Raw genomic sequence first — 22,586 nt, forward strand, 5'->3', positions numbered from 1 at the left:
CCACCCTGACCCCGCAGGCCACGGGTCAGACGCGTCAGTAGCCCATCGCGCCCAGCGCTGACCGAGGGCCTCCGGCAAGGGCTCAGGGAGGAGCTGCGCGGGAAGGAGCGCGAGGCCGAGGGTCCTTAGGGGCAAGGCCACAAGGAGGAGAGAGCCTCGACCGGGGACGGTGGTCGTGGCTTAGCCCGGCCTGGGCCGCAGCGCAGCGCTGCCCCCAAGGTTCAAGAAGGGAGTGACAGTATCCGATTTAAGCTCCAGGAAGACCCCTGACCGAAGAGCGGACGAGTCGGAGGGTCAGAGTTGTGGCAGAGAGGCTGGACAGGAGCGGCGCAGCGTCGGGGTAGGCAGGGCGGAGGCCAACAGAGGGAGTGTCTGGGCGAGGGAGGAATGAGTGAGTGAACGAATGAGGCCAGTAAAGGAGGAGGCGCGGGCCCAGCCAAGAACAAGATGACCAAAGAGGGGAGGAAACAGGGACCCCCCCGGCCTCAAACAGAGGGGATTTCTGGGGACTGAGCCGGGGCGGGGTGGGGGTGGGGGCCCGCGGGTCTTTGGGGACGGGGACATGGGCGGGGTCTGGTCTTGGAGGCGGGGCCCTGGCGGACCCTTTTGAGGCAGGGCTTGGATCGGGGGTGGTTCCTGGGGGGTGTCTGGGAAGGCGGGCATCTTGGAGGCGGGGCCGCCGCGGGTGGGGTCCCGGGTCTTGGAGGCGGAGCCCTGGAGGCGGTCTCTTGGAGGCGGGACGTGAGCAGGGGCCCTGAAGTCTAGGAGGTGGGGCCCTGGGGTGGGCATGCCCCAGTACCGTTCTCTGGTCGCTCCGGCTGTTCGGAGGCGATCCCCAAGGTGGGATGGATGCAGAGGGAGGCCCTGACAGGGCCCCGCTGCCCGCGGCAAGCAGCCCCGCGTGGATCGCCACCGTCCTGGCCACGCTACCTGCTGGCGCGGGTAGCCGGCGGCCTGCGGGCTCCGGGAAGACGTGCCCGCCCCTGAGCCAATCACGGCGGCCGGAAAACAGCGTGCTGGTTGGCCGTCCTGGGCACGTGGCCGCAAAGGCGGGGCCTGCGCCAGACCGCCCCGCCTGGATCGCTGAGAGCCGAGGGCCTGGGCGGGGCTCCGTCAGAGGTGCGGGAGGGCCCCTGGGCAGAGAAGGCAGGTATCCACTCTGGCAACTCCTCTGACCTATTCGGCTGGACCGACTGGGCGCGTCCATCTGAGCCCCAGGCCGGGAGAAGGGTGATGGCCGGGCCCCGCTTTGGGCAGGCCTGCCGGGGGACATGTGGGAGGAGCCAGGGCGGGCGCAGGAGCCCTAGAGTGACCCCTGACCCAGCTGCCAGTCCTCGGAGACGTCGAATGGCCGGCAGAGGGCTCCGCGGGCTCGCCAATGGCGGTGGGGCATGGCCGGGGGAGGGGCAGGAAAAAGAGCACAGAAACCACCCTTATGCTAAGGCACAGACGTCTCAGAGACACCTGAGGTGCCTCGAGGCGTCTAGCGTGACCCCACCTCCCCAAGAACCTGGCCTTGGAGAGTGCAGGGAGCCCAAACACCTGGGACTGAGACCCAAGCTGGACCCTAACCCCCTCACCCACATCAGGCCCTGCCCTGGGTCTGGCTCCAGGATCTTAGCTTAGAGGAAGGCCACCCCACAAGAGGGGCAGGGCCAAGCCCTAAATGTGGGGGGCTCCAGACTTGGGGCTCACTGGCACAGGATGGGGGTGTAGGTGGGCACCAGCTTTGTGACCTGGGAGGGAGGAGGTGCCCAGGCCCAGTGGCTCAAGATGGGGCCGAGGCTCCCAGGCCAGCCCCCTTACTCCATACAAAAGCCTAAAGGTGTAGATCCAGCCCAGGAATCGGGAAGTGAAGCGGAGTGGGAGCTACAAAAGGGTTTATTTCCTCCAGCCGTGTGGCCACACCACGTGGCCATGTACATCTAAGGGGGGTGGTGCAGGAGCGTCCACACCAACGACCCCAGGAGACAGGTCCCTGAGTCAGCGCTCTGCACCCTCCTGTCCTTCCTTTTCAGCACAGTCCAGAGCAGGCAGGGTCAGAGACTAGGCTTTGACCCCAAACCCCATCCCACCCCACAGGTTCTGAGGCTTCTGCTGCACCCTGGGGGAGGGGACCACTGCTCAGGGGGTCAGAGCCCAGCCCCCAGGTCAGGTGGGCGTCCTGTCCAGAAAGTCCAGGTGCTCCTCCAAGGTTAGGCTGAGGTGGGCTCTGAGAGCAGGGGAACAGGCTTCCAGAAGAGGCTCCATGGAACGAGGGGACTCCTGGGATGCAAGCCCCGGCCAAGGTCCCAGTGGCAGACAGGATCTCCCTTCCAGGCCCAGGGCCCAGGGGTATTCACAGGGCCGTCTCCTTGGAGACCTTGGCCCCCAGCTGTCGGGGAGGCTTGAAGCTGAGCACCTCTCTATATGTGACACCTGGGGCAGGGTGAGAGGGACAGAGTCATGGGAGAACGGGCCCATCACCTGTTAAGACAGCTCCACAGTGCGCACCAAGGATGGACGCCAGTGACCAAGACGAAGCACTGGGCCCAGCTCATTGGTACTCGCAGGGACCAGCGATAAGTCCCATGAGGTTCCACTTGGGGTGGGGGTGGAGAGAGGAGGCCCAAAGCACAGGCTGTTAGTCACTGAACTAGGGAGCCCGCCCGCCCCCCAAAATAACAGGGTCAGAGATCACCGCTGGGGTCCAGGCACCAGGGGGGCTCCTTTGTCCCACATGTGCAAGTCCACCTGTGTCCATCCACAGGGACTGTCCACCCTGACAGGGCTCCTGTAACCCACACCCACGGCCCCTAGGGTGGCCTTGGCTCCACAGCCTGCCTCAGTGAACAGAGGACATCTGAGGAGTGTAAACCAATGTGTTCACTTGAGGGGAGTTGCTCAGGGTCCCACCAGGGCACACCCCAGCTTCTGGATCCAGAACATCTATGAAGGTTTAAATGAGTGTGGGGACTTCCCTGGTGGCGCAGTGGTTGAGAATCTGCCTGCGAACGCAGGGGACATGGGTTTGACCGCTGGTCCGGGAAGATCCCACATGCCGCAGAGCAACTAAGCCCATGCACCACAACTATTGAGCCTGCACTCTAGAGCCCACGAGCCACAACTACTGAGCCCACATGCCACAACTACTGAAGCCCGTGCGCCTAGAACCCAAGCTCTGCAACGAGAAGCCACCGCAATGAGAAGCCCTCGCACTGCAACGAAGAGTAGCCCCTGCTCGCCACAACTAGAGAAAGCCCGCGCGCAGCAACTAAGACCCAACAACGAAGACCCAATGCATCCAGAAATTAATTAATTAATTAATAAACGAGTGTGGAATTCCCACCAACTACCTGCAGCATCCAGCTTCCTCACCGGTGCTCATGTTCCCTGAACCATGCCCAGAGCAAGCCGTCCCAAAGGAAGGGGGGTGCTGCTCCGCCTCCCCTCTGACCAGCCTGCAAAAGGACAGTTCCGCTCCACCTACCCCAGGGTGCCCATGCTCACCTGGCCACGGGAACGCATGTTTGGGGGACCACTGGTACTCCACAAGCCCAGTTCAGGAAGGACTGTGCCTTTAGAGCAGGTGGTCTGTGTGGTTTGCCCAGCACACGGCACAGTTGTATTGCTACCCCATGGGGTGCCTCCCAGGCCCTCATCTAACTCTGGTGCAGGGGCCCATCCACACAGGGAAGGTTTGTGTGGAGAGATCCTTGCTGTAAAGCTGGCTTTTCCCGGGGAAACAGGAGGTGATGAGTTTGCATTCCTGACCAGGGGCTCAACCACAAACAGACCACGTGTCCACCGTGGTCTGTAGTAAAAGCAAAAGCTCTTACTACAGTTTGTGGCGGAGACCGCAGAGAGGATCCTGTGGCCCATGGTTTTCGGTTTTCTTGTTACCTTTCTAGCAACAGAGAACTTACAAGCACAAAACACAGCACAGATAAGGGCAGAGCCGCTGCTGGGGCTCCCCAATGACCCTGAAGAATGTGGTTTGAGAAGCACAACCCGTCCAGCCCCACCTCTACCCCCCACATCCAGGACCGAGGCCCCAGGTCTGAGGCACAGCCAGGACGGGGTCTAGGACAGTGGCGACCAGTGCCACAGCTCCGTCTGCACTAACTGCTGCCCTCAGACGTCCCTGCTCCCCCAGGCGGGTCCCGCAGCCACCGAGAGAAGATGCCTGCCATGCCAGAGTGGAGCTAGACAAGGCCGGTTCCAGCATGGGGCGTCAGGGCCCCAGCAGAGGGAGGCCCGGGGACTGGGCAGGCGGCCCTGAGCCCAGCCTCAGGCTAAGCAGGTGTCAGGAGCCCTCAGAGATGAAGAGAGGGGCCCTCGGTCTCCGGGCCAATGCAAAGCCTGGAGATGCAGAGCACAGGCAGAGGAAGGTCTGAAGTGCTCAGTGGGGCTAGAGGGGACGGGCGAGGGGTAGTGAGGAAGGGGGAGGTGCTATGGACTGCCTGGAGCGGACCTGATCCTGCTGGCAGGACGAGGGCTGTGCAGCTGTCTAGGTAGGAGGGGTCCTGAAAGGGGCACAGAGGCCAGAAGATTCAAGAGGTATGAGCAGAGAGGCCTGGGGGAGTGGGTGCTGAGGGTCTCCGGGGTAGCCCGGCCTCTGGCCTAGACGTGGGGAGACATGCTGGCAGGCCTGGGGGCCGGGAGAGGCCAAGTGCTCAGGTCGCCCAGCTGCCCCCTGACTTCCACTGTGTTCCTCACCTAAGCTGCATCCCAGGGTGGGGGGGACCCAAGACTCTTGAGCCCTGGCCACCTGCACGGGGCTGGTGGGGTCCAGCCACAGGCCCTGCCCAGAGCCCCCCACTCACGCTTCCACTCTTCCAGCGTGCGGTCCACGTCATCAAAGGATTCATCGTACTTTTGGGCTTTGGGCTCATCCTCCGTGTCGTGCAGCGACTCGAAGTAGGGGTGGGTCAGCGCCTTGGCCGCCGTCACCCGCCGCTCCGCATCCAGCACCAGCATCTTCTCCAGGAGGTTCACGGCTGGGGGAAGGGCGGATCAGGCAGGCCGAGGGGAGGGTCCCAGGCCCCAGTACCCACGTCACTGACCCCGTGCCCACCGCAGTCCCACCCTACCCAGAGGGCTCGCGTTGGTCAGGATGGCAGCAAAATCCTTTTTCTCTAGTTCGGGGAGGCCCTTCATGTAGTTCTGAGCCTGTGTGGGAAGAAAGGGTGAGGCGCCAGCCCCCAGGCCCAGACCCAGGCCTCCAGCTCACTCCCGGCCCCCAAGTGACCTCGGCACTCTGCAGCCTCTGCACAAACTCGGCGGGAGGCGTCCCCGTCACCTTCATGATCTCCTTCAGCTGGTCCAGGTCTTGGCTGAGGTCAGGAGCACAGTGCGGGGCCAGAGGGCAGAGCTCACCCACCCACCCAGCCTGGGCCGTGTGCCTGGCCTGCTCCCCGCAGGTGTAGGGTAAGCCTCCCCCGCACCCAGCTCCAGGTGTAGGATACGGTCACTGCCTTTGAAGAGCGTCTTCCCTGTGATCATCTCAGCCATGATGCAGCCCACTGACCAGATGTCCACTGAGACAGAAGCCCCTCTATCAGGGCTCTGTGGGCTGGGGAAGGGGGCACACACAGACGCAGGAGTGGGGGCGGTGGAGGAGGGCATGGGCCCAGGAGCCATCTAGCCGACCACGCCCTGCCCAGCCCCGGCCCAGCTCAGCAGCCTCCCCGCAGAGCAGCCCGGGCAGGGGCGGCCTAGGAAGCTGGTGCCACGTCTCCGGGCAGCCCCTCACCCGTCTGTGTGTAGTGCATCCAATTCAAGATGACCTCAGGCGCCCGGTACCACCGGGTCACCACGTATCCAGTCATCTCGCTATCTGCCTGCCGGGCCAGGCCGAAGTCCAGGATCTATAGCCAGAATCAGAAAGTGGGGCCAAGCGGTCCCTGGGGAGTGGGTGGGCCAGCCGTAGTCCAGAAGACCCCAAGGGGACTGGGCACACCGGGGCCTCCTGCCAACCGTCTGGGGCCCGAGGTCGCAGCCAGGTACCCCCCCAGCCTCCCTGCGGTTTCCTCCCCACAGCCAGTGCACCCAGCGCAACCGACTGTGCCTGCCCCCGACCCTTAGAACAGGCACCCTCGGGGGGTCTCCTTCCCCTGGACTTCCACTCCCTGCGAATCGCCAGCCCTAGCCAGCACTTTTGGGAAGGCCTGCTCAGCCCTGCCCTGGCTCGGGCACGGGGAGCTGGGGACACCACCTGCCCTTCCCCTCAAGCAGCTATGGGAGTATGCCCTGTGCCACCCCACCCAGTGCCTCCCCAGGGCCCATCTGCCCATCAGCTGCTCGGCCACTGCCTGGATGGCTGTGGTCTGTCCCTCCGCCTGGGCCTGGGCCAGTCCACCTCCAGGCCTGAGGGCCAAGGGGCTGGTGGGCAGATGGACAGGTGCGGGGGAGACCCCGAGCCCCCAACACAACACACACCTTGAGCTCACAGTCCTCGTTCACGGCCAGGTTGCTGGGCTTCAGGTCCTGGGGGCAGAAGAAAGGTGGCTGTGCAGCCCCACCCCCCAGGGCGCAAGGGCAAGGGCCCGGGCAGCAACTGAATGTGGGAGCGTCGGGCTAGGCTGGGCCACCCTGCAGCCCTTCCAGGAAGGGTGGAGGTGCACAGTCCCCAGGCTGTGTGCAGGCAGGGTGCCCCCTCGCGGGTGAGACAGGAAGCTCCAAAGGTGGAGTCCTCGCGCGCCCACAGCCAGGGGAAGCGTCCACCTTGGCCAGGACTCACCCTGTGGATGACGCCAGCAGCATGGATGTACTGTGGGGACACAGAGGGGTCAGCAGCAGTCAGTTCGCAGGAACGTCAGAGCCCCGGCCCCACCTAGGGGGACCCCACCCACTCTGGCGGCACCCCCATGTCCCCACCTTCAGCCCCTTGAGCATCTGGTAGACGAGAAACTGGATTCGGTCCTCACTCAGCTTCTCGTGCTTCATGAGCTTCCCCAAGTCGGTGCCCATGAACGGCATCACCAGATAACTGCAGGGTCAGGGAGGGGCCGGACAGCAGGGGTCACGCCCGTGGGCCTGGGCTCAGGCCCTGGAAGAGCCTGTCACCCTGCAGCACCCAGTCCCCACCCCCCACAGCACTGCACTGGGCTCTACCCTCCTACCACCCACCGGGCCCTGCGATGCCAGGCAGGTCGGGACTGCGCTTTGGGGACTCCTGAAGGGTGGCCTAGGGGCTGGGAGACCAAGGCTCGTGGGCAGCGGAGGGGGCGTGAGAAAGGAGGGAAGTGCCTGCGGGCAGGGGTGTGATAGCAGGACATCTGGGTCAGAGGGGCAGGCTGGGCAGGTGGACGGAGACACAGGGAGAGGTGCTTAGCACCCTGCCAGGACACCCTGCCTGCATGAGTCCTTGACCTCTGCCAGGCCAGGCAACGAGGAGCCTGTCCTGCACCCCCCCTTCCTGGGCCAGGCCCCTGGCTCTTGGCCAACAGCAGTGTGAGGCCAGGGGTGGCCACCCGGGCAGGCGCAGGGCAGCACTGGGTCCCCCCTGCCCGCCAGCAAAGGTCAGCAGCTGCAGTTACAGGCCACACCCTTAGCGCCAGGGTTCCAGAGCACGGGACCCACTAACAAACCCTAAGGTACAAGGCTCACACCTCCGGCACTGGAGGAGGAGGCCCAGATCCACGCAGTGGTACCAGCACCGTGGGTCCCCGGGGCGTGTGGCAGGGGGTGGGCTGTGGTGTGGTGAGCGGGTGGGCAGTGTGCCCGTGACCCCCAGCCAGGCTGCAAGGCAAGGCCTGCCTCAAGCGGCCCACCTGCCAGCCCCAGACCTGAAGTGGACACCCAAGAGCCACCCAACACCACCTGCTCTGCCCGGCCAGCCCCAGGCCGGCACTCACAAGTCTGTGAAATCATCCAGGGTCTCATTGGGTGTGAACACATCCAGCAGCCCAATTACCTGGGGAGGAGGCCAGAGGACCAGGTGGGCTGGGGACACAGACACAGCTGAGGGCACACCCTGCTCTAGGCAGGAAAGGCCCCTGCAGCTGTCCTGGTCTCCCCCACCACTGCCCACAGGGCCCAGCTCTGCCCACTGGCAGCTCAACCCTGTCCTGGCACACATGCCCATAAACAAGGGCTATTTTTGGATGGTGACAGCCGGGATCCTTTGGGGGAGGGGCAGCCCCAAGTCTAGGTCAGCTCCCAGCCATCCAAGGAGCTCCAGCCCCTTGGCCTTTCCTCCCACTCTTCCTATCCCCAGTGAAGACCCAGGAACAGTGTGGGGACAGCCAGTATCTAGTAGGCCCTTCCAGGGACCGTGCCTCCGCCAGAGAGGCCCAGGCAGGCAGCACTGTGAGCACACCGGCAGCCAGACCCCACCCCGCAGCCCTCTGGTCGGGGGTGCTGGACAGCAGACAGGGAATGGGACAACTGGCACCTGGGGCTTCTGGTGACAGGGCCTCCAGGGACCCCAGGAGGCCTGCACATCAGAGTGGCTGGAGGGACAGGTGGATGTGCTGGCAGGGGGACACCTGGCAGAGGCCATGCGAATGGTGTCCGGGCAGGAGGCAGAACGCTTGGAGCGCTTGAGGAATACGGGGAGAGAGGCCAGGTGGCCGAGGACCAGGCCAGGAAACAGCCAAAGAGAAGCCGAAGAAAACCCAAGCACGCCCTCAACACCAAGTGAAGGCTTGCTTTGATCCTAGGAATCTCAGCGGAAGAGTTTAAATAGGTGTGATGCTGAATGTGTCCCCTGGCTGCCATTCGGGGACAAACCGGAGTGAGGTGAGAGTGGACACGAGGTGGAGGAACAGCTAGATGACCAACGCAGCCACCACGGCCAGAGACATGGGCGGCGGGAGGAGAGAACAGTGGGACATCCAGAGAGGGGCCTGGAGGCAGGTGAGGCCCGGGCATCGGGAGGTTTCAGCAAGAATCCCGGAAGGTAAATGGGGGTCCACCAGGCTGGTGGAGACTTCTGGGCCTCTGCAGCGCAGAGGGCGGCCTGGACTGGGGGCAGGGGGCACAGAAGGGGCAGGACTGGGACGTCAGCCTCTCAGAGCCTGCTTCCTCTAGGAAAAGGGGTTTATGAAATGCAGCGCTGGAGGGAGGCGGCGGCACCCGGCTGCTGAGGGGCTGCTGAGGCTCAGGAGGCAGAGTGGGGTCAGGAGAGGGGCTGGAGGAGGGAGGCGGAGTGGGGTCAGGAGAGGGGCTGGAGGAGGGAGGCGGAGTGGGGTCAGGAGAGGGGCTGGAGGAGGGGCGCCGGGTGGGGCGGGAGGGGGATGCCCGGGAGAGGCTAAGTGCCCCTTCCAGGAAAACCGCTCCTCCCACCTTAAGTCCCCTCTCACCTCGGGGCTCCTGGCTGGAGGCAGGGTTTGGAGTGAGACCTGGAGGATCCCCCCGGCCTGGGCGAGTGGCCGTCCCCCGACCAGACCCTGGACCGAGGAGCCAGATGGGGCTCCAGCAAGAAGCCAAAGAGCTAAGTCCTTCCCGGGACTGGCCCAGGCGGAGCGGACTAGACCCCGGGGAAGCAGCTCTCTTAGGACGAAGCGGGGCTCGGCCCTCACCACTGTGACCCCCCCCCCCCGGGGACACTGCCTGACCCCTCGCCTCCGCCCGTCCCGCCACCCAGGGGAGCAGCCCAAGGGCTGGGTAGGAGGGACCGGGTCTTCGGGGCAGGATTTGGGGGGAGAAGGGAGATGAGCAGAGGTGAGATGATGGACGCCGTGCCTGGAGCTGGGGGCTGCGCGACTCACGTTCTCATGGCGCATGTGCTTGAGCAGGCGCAGCTCGCGGTAGGCGCGCTTGGCGAACAGCTCGGACTGGAAGGGCCGGTACAGCTTCTTTATGGCCACCTTGGCGCCCGTGCGGCTGTCCACCGCCGAGCTGCGGGGCGCACCGCTTAGCGGGAGGCCCGGGCCACCCCGCCCCCGGCCACCCCGCCCGGCCTGTGCTCACCACACGGCGCCATAGGCGCCCGAGCCTACGGGCTGCAGGTCCTGGTACACGGCGCGCACCTCCCAGGCCGTCTTGGTCACCTCCTGGCGGTAAAAGCCCTTGCGGGCGGGCGGCGGAGAGCTCATGGCTGGCCGGGCACCGCCCCCGCCGCGGACCCCGCGGGCGCTTCGCCTCGAGGGCCGAGTACCCGGTATCCGTGAGACGCCCTGGCGCGCACCCCGGGCCACCGCGCGGGCAGAGCCGGCTCCGCGCCGTCGCCGGGGAACCCCACTGCCGGCTTTCGCGTCCGGGCTCTCCGGAGCCGCCGACCCCGGCCCGAGCCCAGCCCCCGCCCGGGTAGCGCGCGGCCCCTCCCCTGCGGGCGGACCAACCGGACCCCGGGCCGCGCGCACGTGACGCCCCTTCCGCCCTTCGGCCCCTCCGGAAACATGAGGCGGCGGCCGCCGCCGGGGAAGCCGGAGGCTGGGGGGAGGGGAGCGCCGCTTCACAGCTCTGTCCCATTCTGAACCCAGACGCGGCGCCCGAGCCCCCGGCCCGCCTCCGCACTCCGCACTCGGGATGAACTACGCGGACCCGAGTGGAGGCTGTGTCAGCGGGGCCCCGTGGGGCTCGCGCCTCCTCCTCACGGCCGCGCCCCCAGGGCGCTGGCCCATCCTGGCAGCCTGAGCTTGTCGACTGCTACCCGCAACCGCAAATCACTGTCCACCAGTCCCGCCCACTTCCAACTCCCCACCCCTCCAGGACGCCCCTCACCCTGGGGCTGACCCACCCACTCCCCAGCACGGGGTTCCCCGGCCACTATCTTGTCTCCATGCCCCTTTCCCAGTGAAGAAGTTGATTCTGTCTCCCAAACTCAGGCTGCCTACCAAGCCGGAAGCAGAGAGGGTGGGTCTTGTAGGTCCCCCTGGGCCCCTGTGCTCTGAAGGCTCTTCCTCACTGCAGCCGTCTGGGTGGAGACTGCCCCAGAGATTTGCAGGTCCCTCTGCCTGTCCCACCCCTGCTCAGCTGAGGCCCTCAGGTTTGCTCTTCAAAGCCCAGCCCAAACCTCTCCACTCTCCAGGGAGGTGTGCCTGACCCCAGGGGTGAAGGGGGGCCCTACTGGGGCTCTCTCGGTGGGTGCCCCCTTACCCTTAGGTGGGGGCATCATCATTTCAGGGGTCTGGCCCCATCCTGGACCAGATGCCGCTGGACGACAGAGCCCCCAGCCCCGTGACCCAGACCTGAGAGTGGGGTAATAAGATCCCCAGGGCCCCCTGCCCCGCCCTCTGTGCCCTGCACCATGAATCAGCAGCTCAGCAGCTCCGGCCTGGCCAGAGCAGCTTTACAGCTGGGCTGCTCGGTGATCTGATCAGGGTGCTCAGGAGTTGCAGGCTTGTCACTGGGGGCAGCCTGCTGTCACTGGAGCCACAACCGCCCATCCCCGTGGCCTGGGCCACCTGTGGCGCTCCACCTGTCTCCTCCAGGAAGCCCCCAGCTGGCCCCCTTACTCCCTGTGATGGGGTCCAGAGGTCCAGAAGGGTCCTGCATCAGGCCAGACTCCCAAATGGGGCATGTCTCAGTTCTGCTCCCATCCCCCACCCCCACCCCCACAGGACTTGGCCCAGCCAGGTCTCCAGGGGTTCTCCAAGACCTGAGGACCAGCACCCACACTGACCAGGCCTCTGCAAGCCCAGCTCCCAGATGATCCCCACTCCCACCCCCAGGGCCTAGGGCAAAGGCATAGAAGGTCCCCATCCTGGGGATACCCTGCCTTCCCAGCCTGAGCTGCAGAGAGCGGCAGGGGCTGGTAGCTCAGTGTGGGTCCCGAGGCTGAAGCAGCCCTCTTTCCCCTTAACCAGGAGGGAAAGGAAAGCTGTCTCCCTGACCCTGGGAAGGGCAGGCCTTTGCTCCCAGAGACCTCAACACCCCCGACCCGTGTCCTCCCCGACCACTGAGTGAAGGGGCAGGTCTGGGTCTGGGCCAGATCCCCCGCCCAATGAACCTCTGAGGGCAGCGGGTTGACTGCTGGTGGACACCACGCCCTGTCCACCTCAGATCCCACTGGCCCTCAGGGAGCAGGGAGGGTGAAGGTGGCTGCTCTGACCAGGGACCAGGGGGATATGGCCACGCTCTCCAGGCAGTGGGGGCAGCGTGGGAGCAGAATCTAGAGCTGGAGACACAAGCTGAGTGAGAGGGGAACTTTATTGCGAAACCCTGGGGCAGGCACTTAGCATTCAGACCTCCCTGGTCCTGCGAGGTGAGAGGTCACCACCTGACAGACGCCCCTTGATGGAGGACCCACACCTCTCACACGCCTGGAGCAGGGCCCTGTCCCAGAGGTCGCTAGGTCAGCTCCACTCTGGAAGGCGGGAAGAGGACAAGGGCTGAGCCACAGACTTGAGCACCCCAGCGCCTAGCTGCAGGGCCAGAGGGTGGGCAGAGGTAGAGTGGGCAGAGATTTCTTCATCAGCTCTGGGCCAAGGTCCAGGATCCGGGTCCACATCGGCATGTGTGTCCTCAAGGCTGGAGGCCCCTGTGCCTGCCAGCCCCCCAGCTGGCACGGTGCCCTCATGCCTCAGAACCCTGCTGCAGCCCTCAAACCCAAGGAGCAGGGGGCTTTTGCTCACATGGCTGCCCATGGCCACCTGAGCCCCTTGCATGCTGCCCAGCAGGGTCTCAGCAATGCCCCCTCCCCACCCACACCAGGAACTGAGGGGAGGGGAGGCAACAGTAGAGCCACCCCAACTTGGGCCTCCTGCTGGTCACGGCCACTGGCCCTCAGGTGCCCTCAGGTTCACATGCATCTGCATCTGCTTTGACATGTGAATTCCAGGAGCACGTATGTGCCACCCAGCATAGGTGAACATGTGGCTCCAGGCAGCTGTCCCCACTCTGCCACCCCCATGGAAGATCCTTTGAGTCTCAGCACTTTCCAGGGTAGCCCCCCACTTCCAGGCTGAGCAGCTCTGACCATCGAGACCCCTTCCTTTGTCTCCAGGAGGCTCCGGCCCCAAGGCACTGCCCCCCACAGACAGCCCTCTGCAACCCAGGAGATCGGGAAACAGACACACTCCCCAGGGGGGAGCTCTTATGGCACCCAGGTCCCCCATAGCGAGGTCCCAAAGGAGACCCAGGTTGCTGGGAGGGGGTAGGAGGACCAAGGAAGTCCAGCATGCTCTATCCAGACTCCTACACCCGTGGCTCACACACGTGCAGGCTTCCCACAAGGAGTGGCGTGTAGACAAGGGTCCCAGGCCAGGGGTGGGCGCTGCTGGCCGCAGTGGTGTTGGGAGGTGCCCCTTGTGGGGGTCTGGCAGGCTGAGGCAGGAGGGCAGGCGGGCTCAGGCCCCTCCTCGGGTCCGAGTGCGGCTGGCGAGCCGCATTCCCCTCACTGTTTAATGTCCAGGCTGCCAGGCGGCTGCGGTGGCTCTGGGGGCTTGAAGCTGAGGACCTCCTGGTAGGTGAGCTCTGCGAGGGGAGGAGGAAGGGTGAGCTCAGGCCATCAGCAGCCCAGGCCCACCACCCTCTGAGAGCGGCCTCGGCCCATGGGCTCCTTCCTGGGCCTGCCCCGTGCTGCCCCCAAGCCTCTGCTGGACACACCCAACCCCAGCTCTACCTGCCCCCCCTAGAGTGGGGCTGGGGGGCCGTGTTGTTGCCTTGCTCAGACCACTCTCAAGAGAAACTGGAGCACTTCCTGCAGAAAACAGGCAGCGCTCAGCCTCTGGGGGACGCAGCCCTCAGGCCCACCCTTCCACTCCTCCACCGTGCGCTCCTTGGCCTCAACGCTTTCGTCGTAGGGCTCAGCCTCGGGCTCATCCTCGGGGTCGTGGTACTGGCTGAAGTAGGCATGGGCCAGGGCCTCGGCTGCACTGACCCTCTGGTCACTGTCCAGCACCAGCATCCTTCCCAGGAGGTCCACTGCTGCAGAGGGGCAGGGTGCAGGGGTGGTCAGCTCCACAGCCAGGGCTAGACATGGAGCCCAGCCCTGACCTAGGGCCCATCCTCACCCAGGGGGTTGGCTCCATGGAAGATGCTCCTGAGGTCCTTCTGGGGCATGTGGGGCAGGGACTGGATGTAGGTCCGGGCCTAGGAGCAGAGGGGAAGGGCCTGAGGGGGCTGGTCAACGCCTGCCTCCCATGGCCCTAAGCCAGGCAGAGGCTTGCCAGGAGAAGTCCCCAGACTCAGTCACTCCAGCAGGCCTGGGCAAGGGCATGTGCGGACCAGAGACCTCCCCGCTTTGGATCTGGTGGCTCCAGCACCTTGCCTGGCTCTACATGCCTGCAGGTCCCAGGCCTGGTGCCACTCCACTGTCCACGGCCAGGACACTGCAGGTGCCAAGGTTTTACCCTCATGCCTGGAATGTCTCCCCAGTTCACCTGTTTCCCCCTGAAGGGGTCAGCGCCTGCCTTGGGGTCTATTCCACTGTGACCCATGCTCCCCCTGTGGTGCCCCATCTATTCCCACAGCACCCCTTCCTCCAGAGTGCGGGCGGGGGAGTGGTTGGTCAGCAGAGGGGGCGATCAATGACTCACTCACATGTTCTGACGATATCTTTGCCAGAACCTCAGGGCTGGGTGTGCCCACCACCTCCATGATGCGCTTCAGCTGGTCGATGTCTGCCTGGCTCAGGAAATGCCCAACGGCCAAGCATGGACTCTCCCCGGGACCCCAAACCCCAGACCTTGGGTCACTGCCCAGAACCTGCTCTCCTGCCGCTGGGGACAGGAGTGAGCCCAAGGTGACACGGTGTGGGGCAGAGGGGGCAAGACTAGCCAGAAAGGGCCAGAGCCCACCCCCCTCGACCCCCACCCCACAGCAGGAGACCCTGGCTCACTCCTAACCTGCGCCAAGGATACAGTCATTTCCCGGGAAAAGGGCCTTTCCCTGGAGCAGCTCGGCCATGATGCAGCCCACAGACCAGATGTCCACTGTGGGAGGAGGCGTCTCCATCAGTCTGCCCACCCCAAGGCCCTCCTCAGAGAGCTGGGGGCTGGCTGCACTGCGCCAGCCCAGCGGCCCCGCGCTCACGCTCAGGCCCAAAGCCAGCAGCCCCTCCTCTCTAGACACAACCCTGGGCGGGGGGAAGCGTCAGCCCAGGACCCACCGTGCTCTGCCTTTCTGAAGGTCTGTTTGTGAACGCAGGTCCCACACCTGGCCTGTCCCCCAAGGTCCTTGGCCTCTGGGTCCCAGCCCCACCCCCCTCCCCAGGCCCACCGGCCCCACGGGGCTGCCCCACACGGGCTGACATCACCTGTCTGGTTGTAGTGCATCCAGTTCAGCATGATCTCAGGGGCCCGGTACCAGCGCGTGGCCACGTAGCCAGTCATCTCCTCGTCCGCCTGGCGCGCGAGCCCAAAGTCCAGGATCTGGAGGCACCCCCAGGCTTGTCAGCGCCTCCGCGTCTCCACCTCCCCGCCGGCCGACCCGCCAGCCCCTCCAGCCCCTCCCCCAGCGGCTCACCCGCAGCTCGCAGTCCTCGTTCACAGCCAAGTTGCTGGGCTTCAGGTCCTGCGGGGCGGGCGCCGCGGCGTGAGCGCAGGCAAAGCCGCCGCCGCCGCAGGAGCCCCACGCCCCCCCCTCGCGCGCGGCACCTACCCGGTGGATGATCCCCGCCGAGTGGATGTACTGCGAGGGGGAGACGGCGGGGGCGTCAGGCTCTGCCCCCTGCGCCCCCGCCCGCCCCCCGCTTCCGCGCCCACCTTCAGCCCGCGCAGCAGCTGGTACACGAGGAACTGCACGTGCTCGTCGCTCAGCGCCTGGCACTTGACGATGTTGTTCAGGTCGGCGCCCATGAGCGTGGTCACCAGGTACCTGGGTAGTGGCAGGGATCAGCACAGAGTCCCCACCCCGACCCCGCACCCTCCCCGCCACGGCCGCTCACACTTCGCTGAAGTCCTCGAGGGAGGTGGCCGGCGTGAACACGTCCAGCAGCCCAATGACCTGGGTGCAGAGGGGAGTCAGGGCTCGGCGGCCCGCGGGCGCCCCACCCCCGGCCCGGCCGCCCCCAGCTCACGTTCTCGTGCTTCAGGTGCTTGAGCAGCCGCAGCTCGCGGTACGTCCTCCGCGCGTGGATGAGCGACTGGAAGGGGCGCGACAGCTTCTTCACCGCCACCCTCTGGCGCAGCCGCGTGTCGTAGGCCGAGCTGCAAGGCGGCCTGTGAGGCCCAGCCTCCTTCGCGCGGTCCCCACAGGCCAGAAGGCCTCCGGCACCAGGAGGCGGTCTGAACACTCCCTCCAAGCCTCTCCTCTCCCTCCTGGAGTCCTGCACCTTCCTCCAGAGTCAGTTCACCCTCCACCCCGCCCTCTGACCCCCAGCCTTCCCAGCCCACCTGGGAGCCCAGGGCAGGACCTGGATTTCTCCTGTCTCCTGGCCCCAGTGACTCTTGCCCCCAGCTCAGGGTGGAAATAACAGGCCAGGGAAACAGCCAGCGGCGGACAGCAGGCAGTCCTCCAGCTGCCCCATAGGCCAGGGGGTCTGGGAGGCCCCCTGAGGGGGTTCCAGAGTCACCTCCAAAGCCCCCAAATATTCAAAATACGGAGGAAAACCTGACCAAAGGGGTTTATTGCATCATTATTTTTCACAATGAGAAACTAGACGCAGGAAATACCCAGCAGAGGGTGGTGCCTGCACCCACAGAACATTTCTCCTCGTGCAACCCCACTCGCCTGAGGTCCAGACCTGCAAGCCCCCCACCCAGCTACTCTTCACAGGAGATGCCACACTCACGGGCATCATCCTCAAACACAAGTGGCCTGGTCGTCCAGTGGCCCCACTGCCCCTCGGGAAGAGATGCCTTCGCCCAGTGTTCCTTCTGGCTGCTGCTCCCCCTTTCCCTCCCACTTCATCTCCCGTCTCCAGGATCCAGCCTCCCTCCAGAGTGAGTGGAGCCTCAGTCCACCTCCCATGCCCACGCGGCCCAGGGAGCAGCTCCCGCAGGACCTGGGGTGCTCATGGGCCCAGGCAGTGGTGGAGGAAAGCCCCTCCCCCATCCAAGTCACTGCTGTGGTGGGAAGTAGGGGAGTGGCTCTTCACAGGGTGCGTGCACGCGCGTTTGTGTGTGTGTGTGTGTGTGTGTGTGTGAGAGAGAGCACGCGCGTGCAGCAGATCCTTTTGTGTCTGCGGTCAACAAAGGACTGTGGGAATTGGCACCGGGTCATCAGCTTCCTCAGACATCAGAGGAGGGAGGGGGCCCATCACCGCCATGGGGGCCCTGCAGAGCTAAGTGGTGGAGAGAGACCTCCCCTGGGGTGCCTGACTGTCCCTACCGAGTTCCCAGAAAGCACTTCCAGCAAGGGCTCTGTCAGATCCCCCAGGGACCACTCACACATTGGCCCACACCCTCTTCCTGCCCTTGTGGTCTCAGAGATGAAGATAGAGGCCTGTGGCTGGAATGGCTGGAATGGCCTAAGGTTCCTGATGGCTGGCCAGTGGCAGAGTGAGATCTGAGGCCCAGGGGACCCCAAACCCCTGCTCCAGGCTCCAGTGCTGGGCCTTGGAAGGGGGTCTGAGAAGTCCCACTCCTAACCTTCTGCAGGATCCTGGAGCAACACCCTGCCCCCAGGGGCCCTGCCTCCCCACACCCATGACCCCCACAGTCACCTGGCACTTCACAGGTTCTGGGTTCTGGGAGGGCACCTCTCAACATCCACACCCACAATCAGGCTCACTGTCAACACTGCAACTGCAACCTGGACTGTCCGCAAGCCCCTTGCCACCCAAAGCCCCCTCCAGCCTCCACTCCACCAGGTCCAGAGGCCTCCCCCGGCCCCACCCTCCCTCCTGTCTGGGCTTCAGGGCCTAACTGCAGGCTGCGGTGTGAGCTCTCTTGGTTGGGGCAAAAATGGGGTGGGGTGCAGACGCCCCCTAGGGGGGGATGGTAGGCGTCTTTGATCAGGCCTAAGCGCCATTCGGAGTCTGAGATCCCTTGGAAAATGGGGCAGTGGACTGGACCCACGGGGGAGCCTGAGGTCGTTCTTAGGTGAGGGGTCTTGCCCCCTACCCCCCAATCTGGGCTCTTCCTTTTCAAACAGAACTACCCACCCTGGGGCGGGGGTATCTGCCAGAGCCCAGGGCTGCCTGGCCCTTGACCGGGGGCATCCCAGATGCATGCTCAGACATCAGGGGGCCCGGGAGTCCTGCCCGCCCTTTCGCCAGCTGTGACGCCGCAGGATTCGGGCCTGGAGGGGGACGCTCCGGGTTGGAGGGGCGGGAGGACGACCCCTCTCCCGCCGGGGAGAGGCTCGGGTAGGAAAGTTTCCCTCACGCCCCCACCCCCCATTCATTCCTCGGATCTGCGTAAGGCCCGGGGGCGGAGGCAGGGCGAGCCCCTCCCCACGCCGGGAACCCCGCACGGGCGGGGAGGGGGCGCACGCTCAGTCCCCCTGCCCTTGCCCCGTCCCGCCCCTACCAGACGGAGCCGTAGGCGCCCGAGCCCACCGGGCGCAGCCCTTGCAGCCGCTGCGGCACCTCCCACACCGTCTTGTTCAGCTCCTGCCGGTAGAAGCCGGCGCGCGGGCCCGACATGTCCAGAGCGGCCGCAGCTCGGCCCGCGCCCCGCCCCGCGCCCCCCGCCCCGCGGAGCCCGAGCCGGAGGCCGGAGGCGGAGCGGAGCGGGGCGGGGCCGGGGAGGGGGTTCCCGCAGACGAACGCGCGGCTTCCTGCCCCTCCGAGGCGGCTGCCGAGCGGAAACCGGCCTTCCCGTGGTGGGTTGGGGAGGTCGGGGGAGGGGGATGCCGCGGAACGACTTACCGCCCACCTCCCGGGGTCCACGCACTTCCCCCATATCCGCCGCGTGGGTCCTCGGCGCGGCACCGCCCGGACCAGGCCGCCTCCACCTCTCAGGACTCCGCTCCCCACACCCTCCCCTGCCGGCACAGACGCCGGCACCTCCCCGCTGTCCACCTCCCGTCCCCGCACCCCGCCATCCGCCTAGTCCGGGTCCTGCGTTTAACGCCCCTTCAACCTGCTCTGGTCTGTGCATCCCTTCTCTCCTCTCACCTGCTCCAGGCCCTGCACCTCTTCCCCCAGCGTGCTCCCACAGAAATGAAGATAGAATCCTCTAAATCAAAGAAGCCAGGGACAAACCATGGGAGGTATTTTTTATCAGAATAGAGAATACCCCCTAATAAAAGCTAGGCATTTGGTCGGATAGGGCCCGTCCGCCGTGGGCAGATGGAAGTGCCTTGGATCCTGGGTCAGCCTGGCTTCCCTCCCCCGTGGAGGCCATCCGGCCTTGGCGGTGGTGCTTCGCTTCCCGGTAACCCTTCCACGGTCTGGTGTGGCGTCCTGCACGGGCTGGCTCCAGGGCTGGGCCCAGCTGCCCCTTGGGAGAAGCGTGACTGCCAGGCCAGGCCCGGAGACCAGCCCTCAGGACCAGGGACAGCGGCGGCACCAGGGGCCTTCGGGGTGTTGGGCCCGTAAGAAGCTCTCCCCAAATGGGTCCTCTTTGGGGCCTGGTACCTTTCCTCCTTCTGAAACGGCTCCCTCAGCTGTCAACTCTTCGAGGAAGCCCACCCTGACTTTCCTAGGTGCTACGGGGCTCCCCTAGTTGGAAACCACAGTTCCCTGAGATCGGGTGAACTCTGCCCAACACTGCACGTTTCCTCTCTCCACCTGGAAGGTGCAGTTCGCACAGGCGGCTGTAACTGTGAAGGGGAATATTCCCTATTTCAGCATCTGTCTAGAGCTCTAGGCCAGAACGATTACTTCTACTTCCCACTTAAAGTGACAGTGGTTCGGAGAGAAGATTGCCTGGGATATAAATAGCCTCCTGACCCTCCACCCTGCAAAGCAGTGGGTAGAGGCTGGGCTGCCCCCTCCCAGGAGAGTGGGAAATCAGGTTGAGGTCCCAACCTTCCACTTTTTTGAAACAAACTAAAACCTGAGTTTTTATGTGAAATCTCCTGATATTCAAATATTGATAACCAAATTAAAATAAAACATGTCAACACAGTACCAAGCAAACGGACACTTCTGCCTGGCAAATCCGGACCCTGGGGGGAGCCCAAAAGTGAGAAAGGAAGCAGGGTCCCAGTCCCTCTCTGGGAGCCAGCAGAGGTCGGCGGGGATGGGGTGAGGATGCCGATGTCCCCTCCCCCAGCCACCCCACCCGGGGCCTCCTCGGGGCCTCACGCTGGGGGCACTTTGCCGGCCTGCCGGGCAAAGCAGCCGAGGTTTTGTGCGGAGTTAATGGAGCTTCAGCTAAAGCAGGGGAAGAGGCGGCGGGAGGGAGCAGCGGGCCGTGGGAACCGGCGGCGCGCCACAGGGAGGGGCGGCCTTTGTCCTCTCTCCTCCACGGGGGCAGCCGTGTCTGTCGACCCGGAATCCCAGCTGCGAGTGGTCAGCGCTGACCAGAGGGGAGCGGCCTCACTGCCCTGCTCAGCGGTCACACACTGCGCTGAGACCCTCCCTCACCGTTCAGCAAACCTGCCCTGGGCACAGGGGCGCCCGCAGTGTGCCCCGCTACCCAGGCAGATCAGTCTCAGCCAAGTTGCCCTCTGGAGGGGAGGGGGCTGTGATACTGCAGGGGAATGACCAGGGAGGATTCTCCGTGGTGGTGGGGTGGCAGGGAGAGCAAGTCAGAGCCCCCAGAGGTGACAGCAGTGATGCGGGACAGCTTCCAGACAGTCCTGCCTCTCAGGACTTAGCCTGACTTGAGGACCAGAATGCAGAGTGGTGGCCATGGGTGCAGGGCCGTGGCAGGCTGGGCAGGGAGCACCGACAGGATTTCAGATTTTTATTCGCACTGTGCTGTGTGTTTTCACGGTGTTATCCTGGCTGGCAGGTCAAGGACTGAGCCTGGAGGGAGGGTGCTGTGGATGGAGAGCAGCCAGGAGTGGCAGGCCCTGCCAGTGGGTGTGCGGATGGGGCACGGATGGGGCGGCACAGAATAGCCTCCTATGAGCCCTGGGTCCCCGGCACCACCCCCCGGCCTCCTTCCACTCTCTACTGTGATTCACAGCTACCCCTAAGTACCGAGATGCCCCCACCCTCCGTGTCCACTGTCCCCTCTCCACAGGTCCAGGCCATCCCCTCTTCAGCCCCACACTGGTCTCCTGGCTGCACTTCTCCCTGAGGTCAGAACGAACTTCCTAAAATGCTATCTGGCCCTGTCACAGGGGCCCCATGATTTAGGTGAGGTCTCATGCTCTTAACAAGCAAGCAGGGTGTGATCCCGGGCTGTTTTCTGCAATTTGGAAGGAAAGGTCATCGAGGTCGCTGGTCACCTCCATTCCTGCATCTCCCCACTCCCACTGCATTGGGAGGAAAGTGGGAAGTGGAAAGTGACAGAAGGCTGGGTCACCCCTTCGTCTGCCAGCCTCCTGACCACTCCAGCTAGCCTGCCCACCCCCGTGCACCCAACATCCATGCCCAGTTTCTTCACTGGCCCCATGAAAGGATGGCCCCTGGATCCCTTCACACTCCTGTCCTCCGAGGGGGAAGGGAACCCCACCTGTTGGACTTGCAGCAAAAGGCGGGCTCACTAACTCCTCCATTTCATGCCTGGCTGAGGAGGAAGTGGCCCACAGAGGTCCAGTCTAGAAGCCAAGCCTCCAGGTTCCTGCTCCCCCCGCCCCCGCTCCCCACAGGGTGAACAATCCCAGACTGTGCCGCCCCTGCTCTGGTGTAGCAGTACCTTGCTCAGATCTCCTGCCCATCTGGGTCTCTGGTCCTGACCATAGTACAGTCATTTCCGGGGTCCCTGGGGTGGGGGATGTCAGTTGTTTGCCTAGTACCCCTTCCATGTGAGAGATATCCACTCTTGTTCCATGTGGCTCAAAATTGGCTGTCCCTGTACAGAAGTGGCTTACGATCGAGGCCTAGCCCATTGAGACTTCTCAGCCACAATGGTGTGCCCCAAGTGGAGGAGACACAGGCTGGGGTGGCCTGCCACCAGCGTCCCAGGTGTCTGAGAATAAAGTAGCACATGCTGGTAAGAAGTTCAGATAGATGGAACCCAAAGCCATGGGAGCACCTGGATCCAGCCATATCTGAAGCTGGACCCCTTCACTTGCCTTTATGGAGCCACTAAATCCCTTTTCTGCTAGGGTTGGTATTCTCGGAACACAAGGGCTCCCTCAAGGAAGGCCCTTTCTGCGCCCTTTACTGCTGTGTCCCTGGTGCCCAGGACCACGCGTGTTGAATGAATGAGTGAGGGGCCCAACACGCTGGTGCTGCGTGTGTGCGTGCACGCGCATGCCCGTGTGGTCACGGTACGTGTGCTTGACTGGCCACAGAGGAGCGCATCTCATGGCTCCTGCTCTGTGCGCAACACAGGGGTTGGGAGCAATGTGCCTTCCCCCATTGCCTGCCTCCGGGACAAGCCCCTCCTTCCTACACCAACAAAGGTGCCTCTTGCTCTCAGGTGCCTGGGACCCCAGGAGGAGCTGACCCTAATGGCCCCACAGCCTCGAGCCGGGGGATACAGGGCCTCCCTCCAGGAACCACCGTGTCCAGTGGGGTCTGCACCCAGTAGGGGCTTACTAAACGTGTGCTGGGTGGACCACACCTGTGAAGCACCGCACCTCAGGAAGAAAACAGGTCCCTGAGAGCTCGCACCACGCCCACCCCGGCCACCAGATGGCGCCCAAGCGGGCCCAATCCTGCACTGTGCGGGGCGGGGCCGCCGCACTGTGCCCTTGGAACCTCCACCTGCTTCAGGATCATTTTCAGTGCTGGGGTGCACCAGGACGTGCCTCTGGGAGAGGTT

General features: G+C 64.6%; 2 protein-coding genes across 13 annotated transcripts; both read right to left on the reverse strand.

The window, feature by feature from the left end:
- Positions 1–1,865: 1,865 nt before the first annotated feature.
- On the reverse strand, positions 1,866–10,884 carry MAPK12 (mitogen-activated protein kinase 12). 7 transcript variants are annotated; one of them, XM_082635709.1, is made up of 13 exons: positions 10,764–10,778; positions 9,898–9,995; positions 9,696–9,761; positions 7,839–7,897; positions 6,859–6,970; positions 6,722–6,751; positions 6,421–6,468; positions 5,735–5,849; positions 5,448–5,519; positions 5,231–5,310; positions 5,073–5,151; positions 4,806–4,979; positions 1,866–2,418 (listed from the first exon to the last, which is right to left on the reverse strand). In XM_082635709.1, the coding sequence occupies exons 3-13, from the start codon at positions 9,708–9,710 to the stop codon at positions 2,339–2,341; spliced, it is 864 nt and encodes a 287-aa protein (XP_082491835.1). In that variant the 5' UTR covers positions 9,711–9,761; positions 9,898–9,995; positions 10,764–10,778; the 3' UTR covers positions 1,866–2,338. The 7 variants fall into 7 exon arrangements, with proteins under 7 accessions (XP_082491835.1, XP_082491836.1, XP_082491830.1 ...); XM_082635710.1 differs by lacking the exon at positions 7,839–7,897 and having other exon boundaries at positions 10,764–10,884; XM_082635704.1 differs by lacking the exon at positions 10,764–10,778 and having other exon boundaries at positions 9,898–10,554.
- Positions 10,885–12,067: 1,183 nt separating this feature from the next.
- On the reverse strand, positions 12,068–18,445 carry MAPK11 (mitogen-activated protein kinase 11). Of its 6 annotated transcripts, XM_082635715.1 has the most exons (12): positions 18,285–18,445; positions 15,890–16,019; positions 15,758–15,816; positions 15,576–15,687; positions 15,472–15,501; positions 15,337–15,384; positions 15,128–15,242; positions 14,733–14,804; positions 14,413–14,492; positions 13,884–13,962; positions 13,624–13,797; positions 12,068–13,344 (listed from the first exon to the last, which is right to left on the reverse strand). In XM_082635715.1, the coding sequence occupies exons 1-12, from the start codon at positions 18,398–18,400 to the stop codon at positions 13,265–13,267; spliced, it is 1,095 nt and encodes a 364-aa protein (XP_082491841.1). In that variant the 5' UTR covers positions 18,401–18,445; the 3' UTR covers positions 12,068–13,264. The 6 variants fall into 6 exon arrangements, with proteins under 6 accessions (XP_082491841.1, XP_082491838.1, XP_082491839.1 ...); XM_082635712.1 differs by having other exon boundaries at positions 15,337–15,501; XM_082635713.1 differs by having other exon boundaries at positions 15,472–15,687; positions 18,314–18,426.
- Positions 18,446–22,586: the final 4,141 nt, after the last annotated feature.

This window comes from Mesoplodon mirus (assembly GCF_964341445.2).
Source record: "Mesoplodon mirus genome assembly, chromosome: 11".
Taxonomy (NCBI): domain Eukaryota; kingdom Metazoa; phylum Chordata; class Mammalia; order Artiodactyla; family Ziphiidae; genus Mesoplodon; species Mesoplodon mirus.

Coding starts and splice junctions, on each gene's coding strand:
- MAPK12 (XM_082635704.1), bottom strand. CDS start 10,398: ATGGGACAGAGCTGTGAAGCGGCGCTCCCCTCCCCCCAGCCTCCGGCT. Junction 7,898..9,695: donor AGCACATGCGCCATGAGAAC/GTGAGTCGCGCA, acceptor CCTCCTCCCCAG/GTAATTGGGCTGCTGGATGT. Junction 5,311..5,447: donor GCTCTTCAAAGGCAGTGACC/GTATCCTACACC, acceptor ACCTCAGCCAAG/ACCTGGACCAGCTGAAGGAG.
- MAPK11 (XM_082635711.1), bottom strand. CDS start 18,400: ATGTCGGGCCCGCGCGCCGGCTTCTACCGGCAGGAGCTGAACAAGACG. Junction 13,963..14,412: donor CAAAGATATCGTCAGAACAT/GTGAGTGAGTCA, acceptor CTCTGCTCCTAG/GCCCGGACCTACATCCAGTC. Junction 13,345..13,623: donor CACGGTGGAGGAGTGGAAGG/GTGGGCCTGAGG, acceptor CTCCCCTCGCAG/AGCTCACCTACCAGGAGGTC.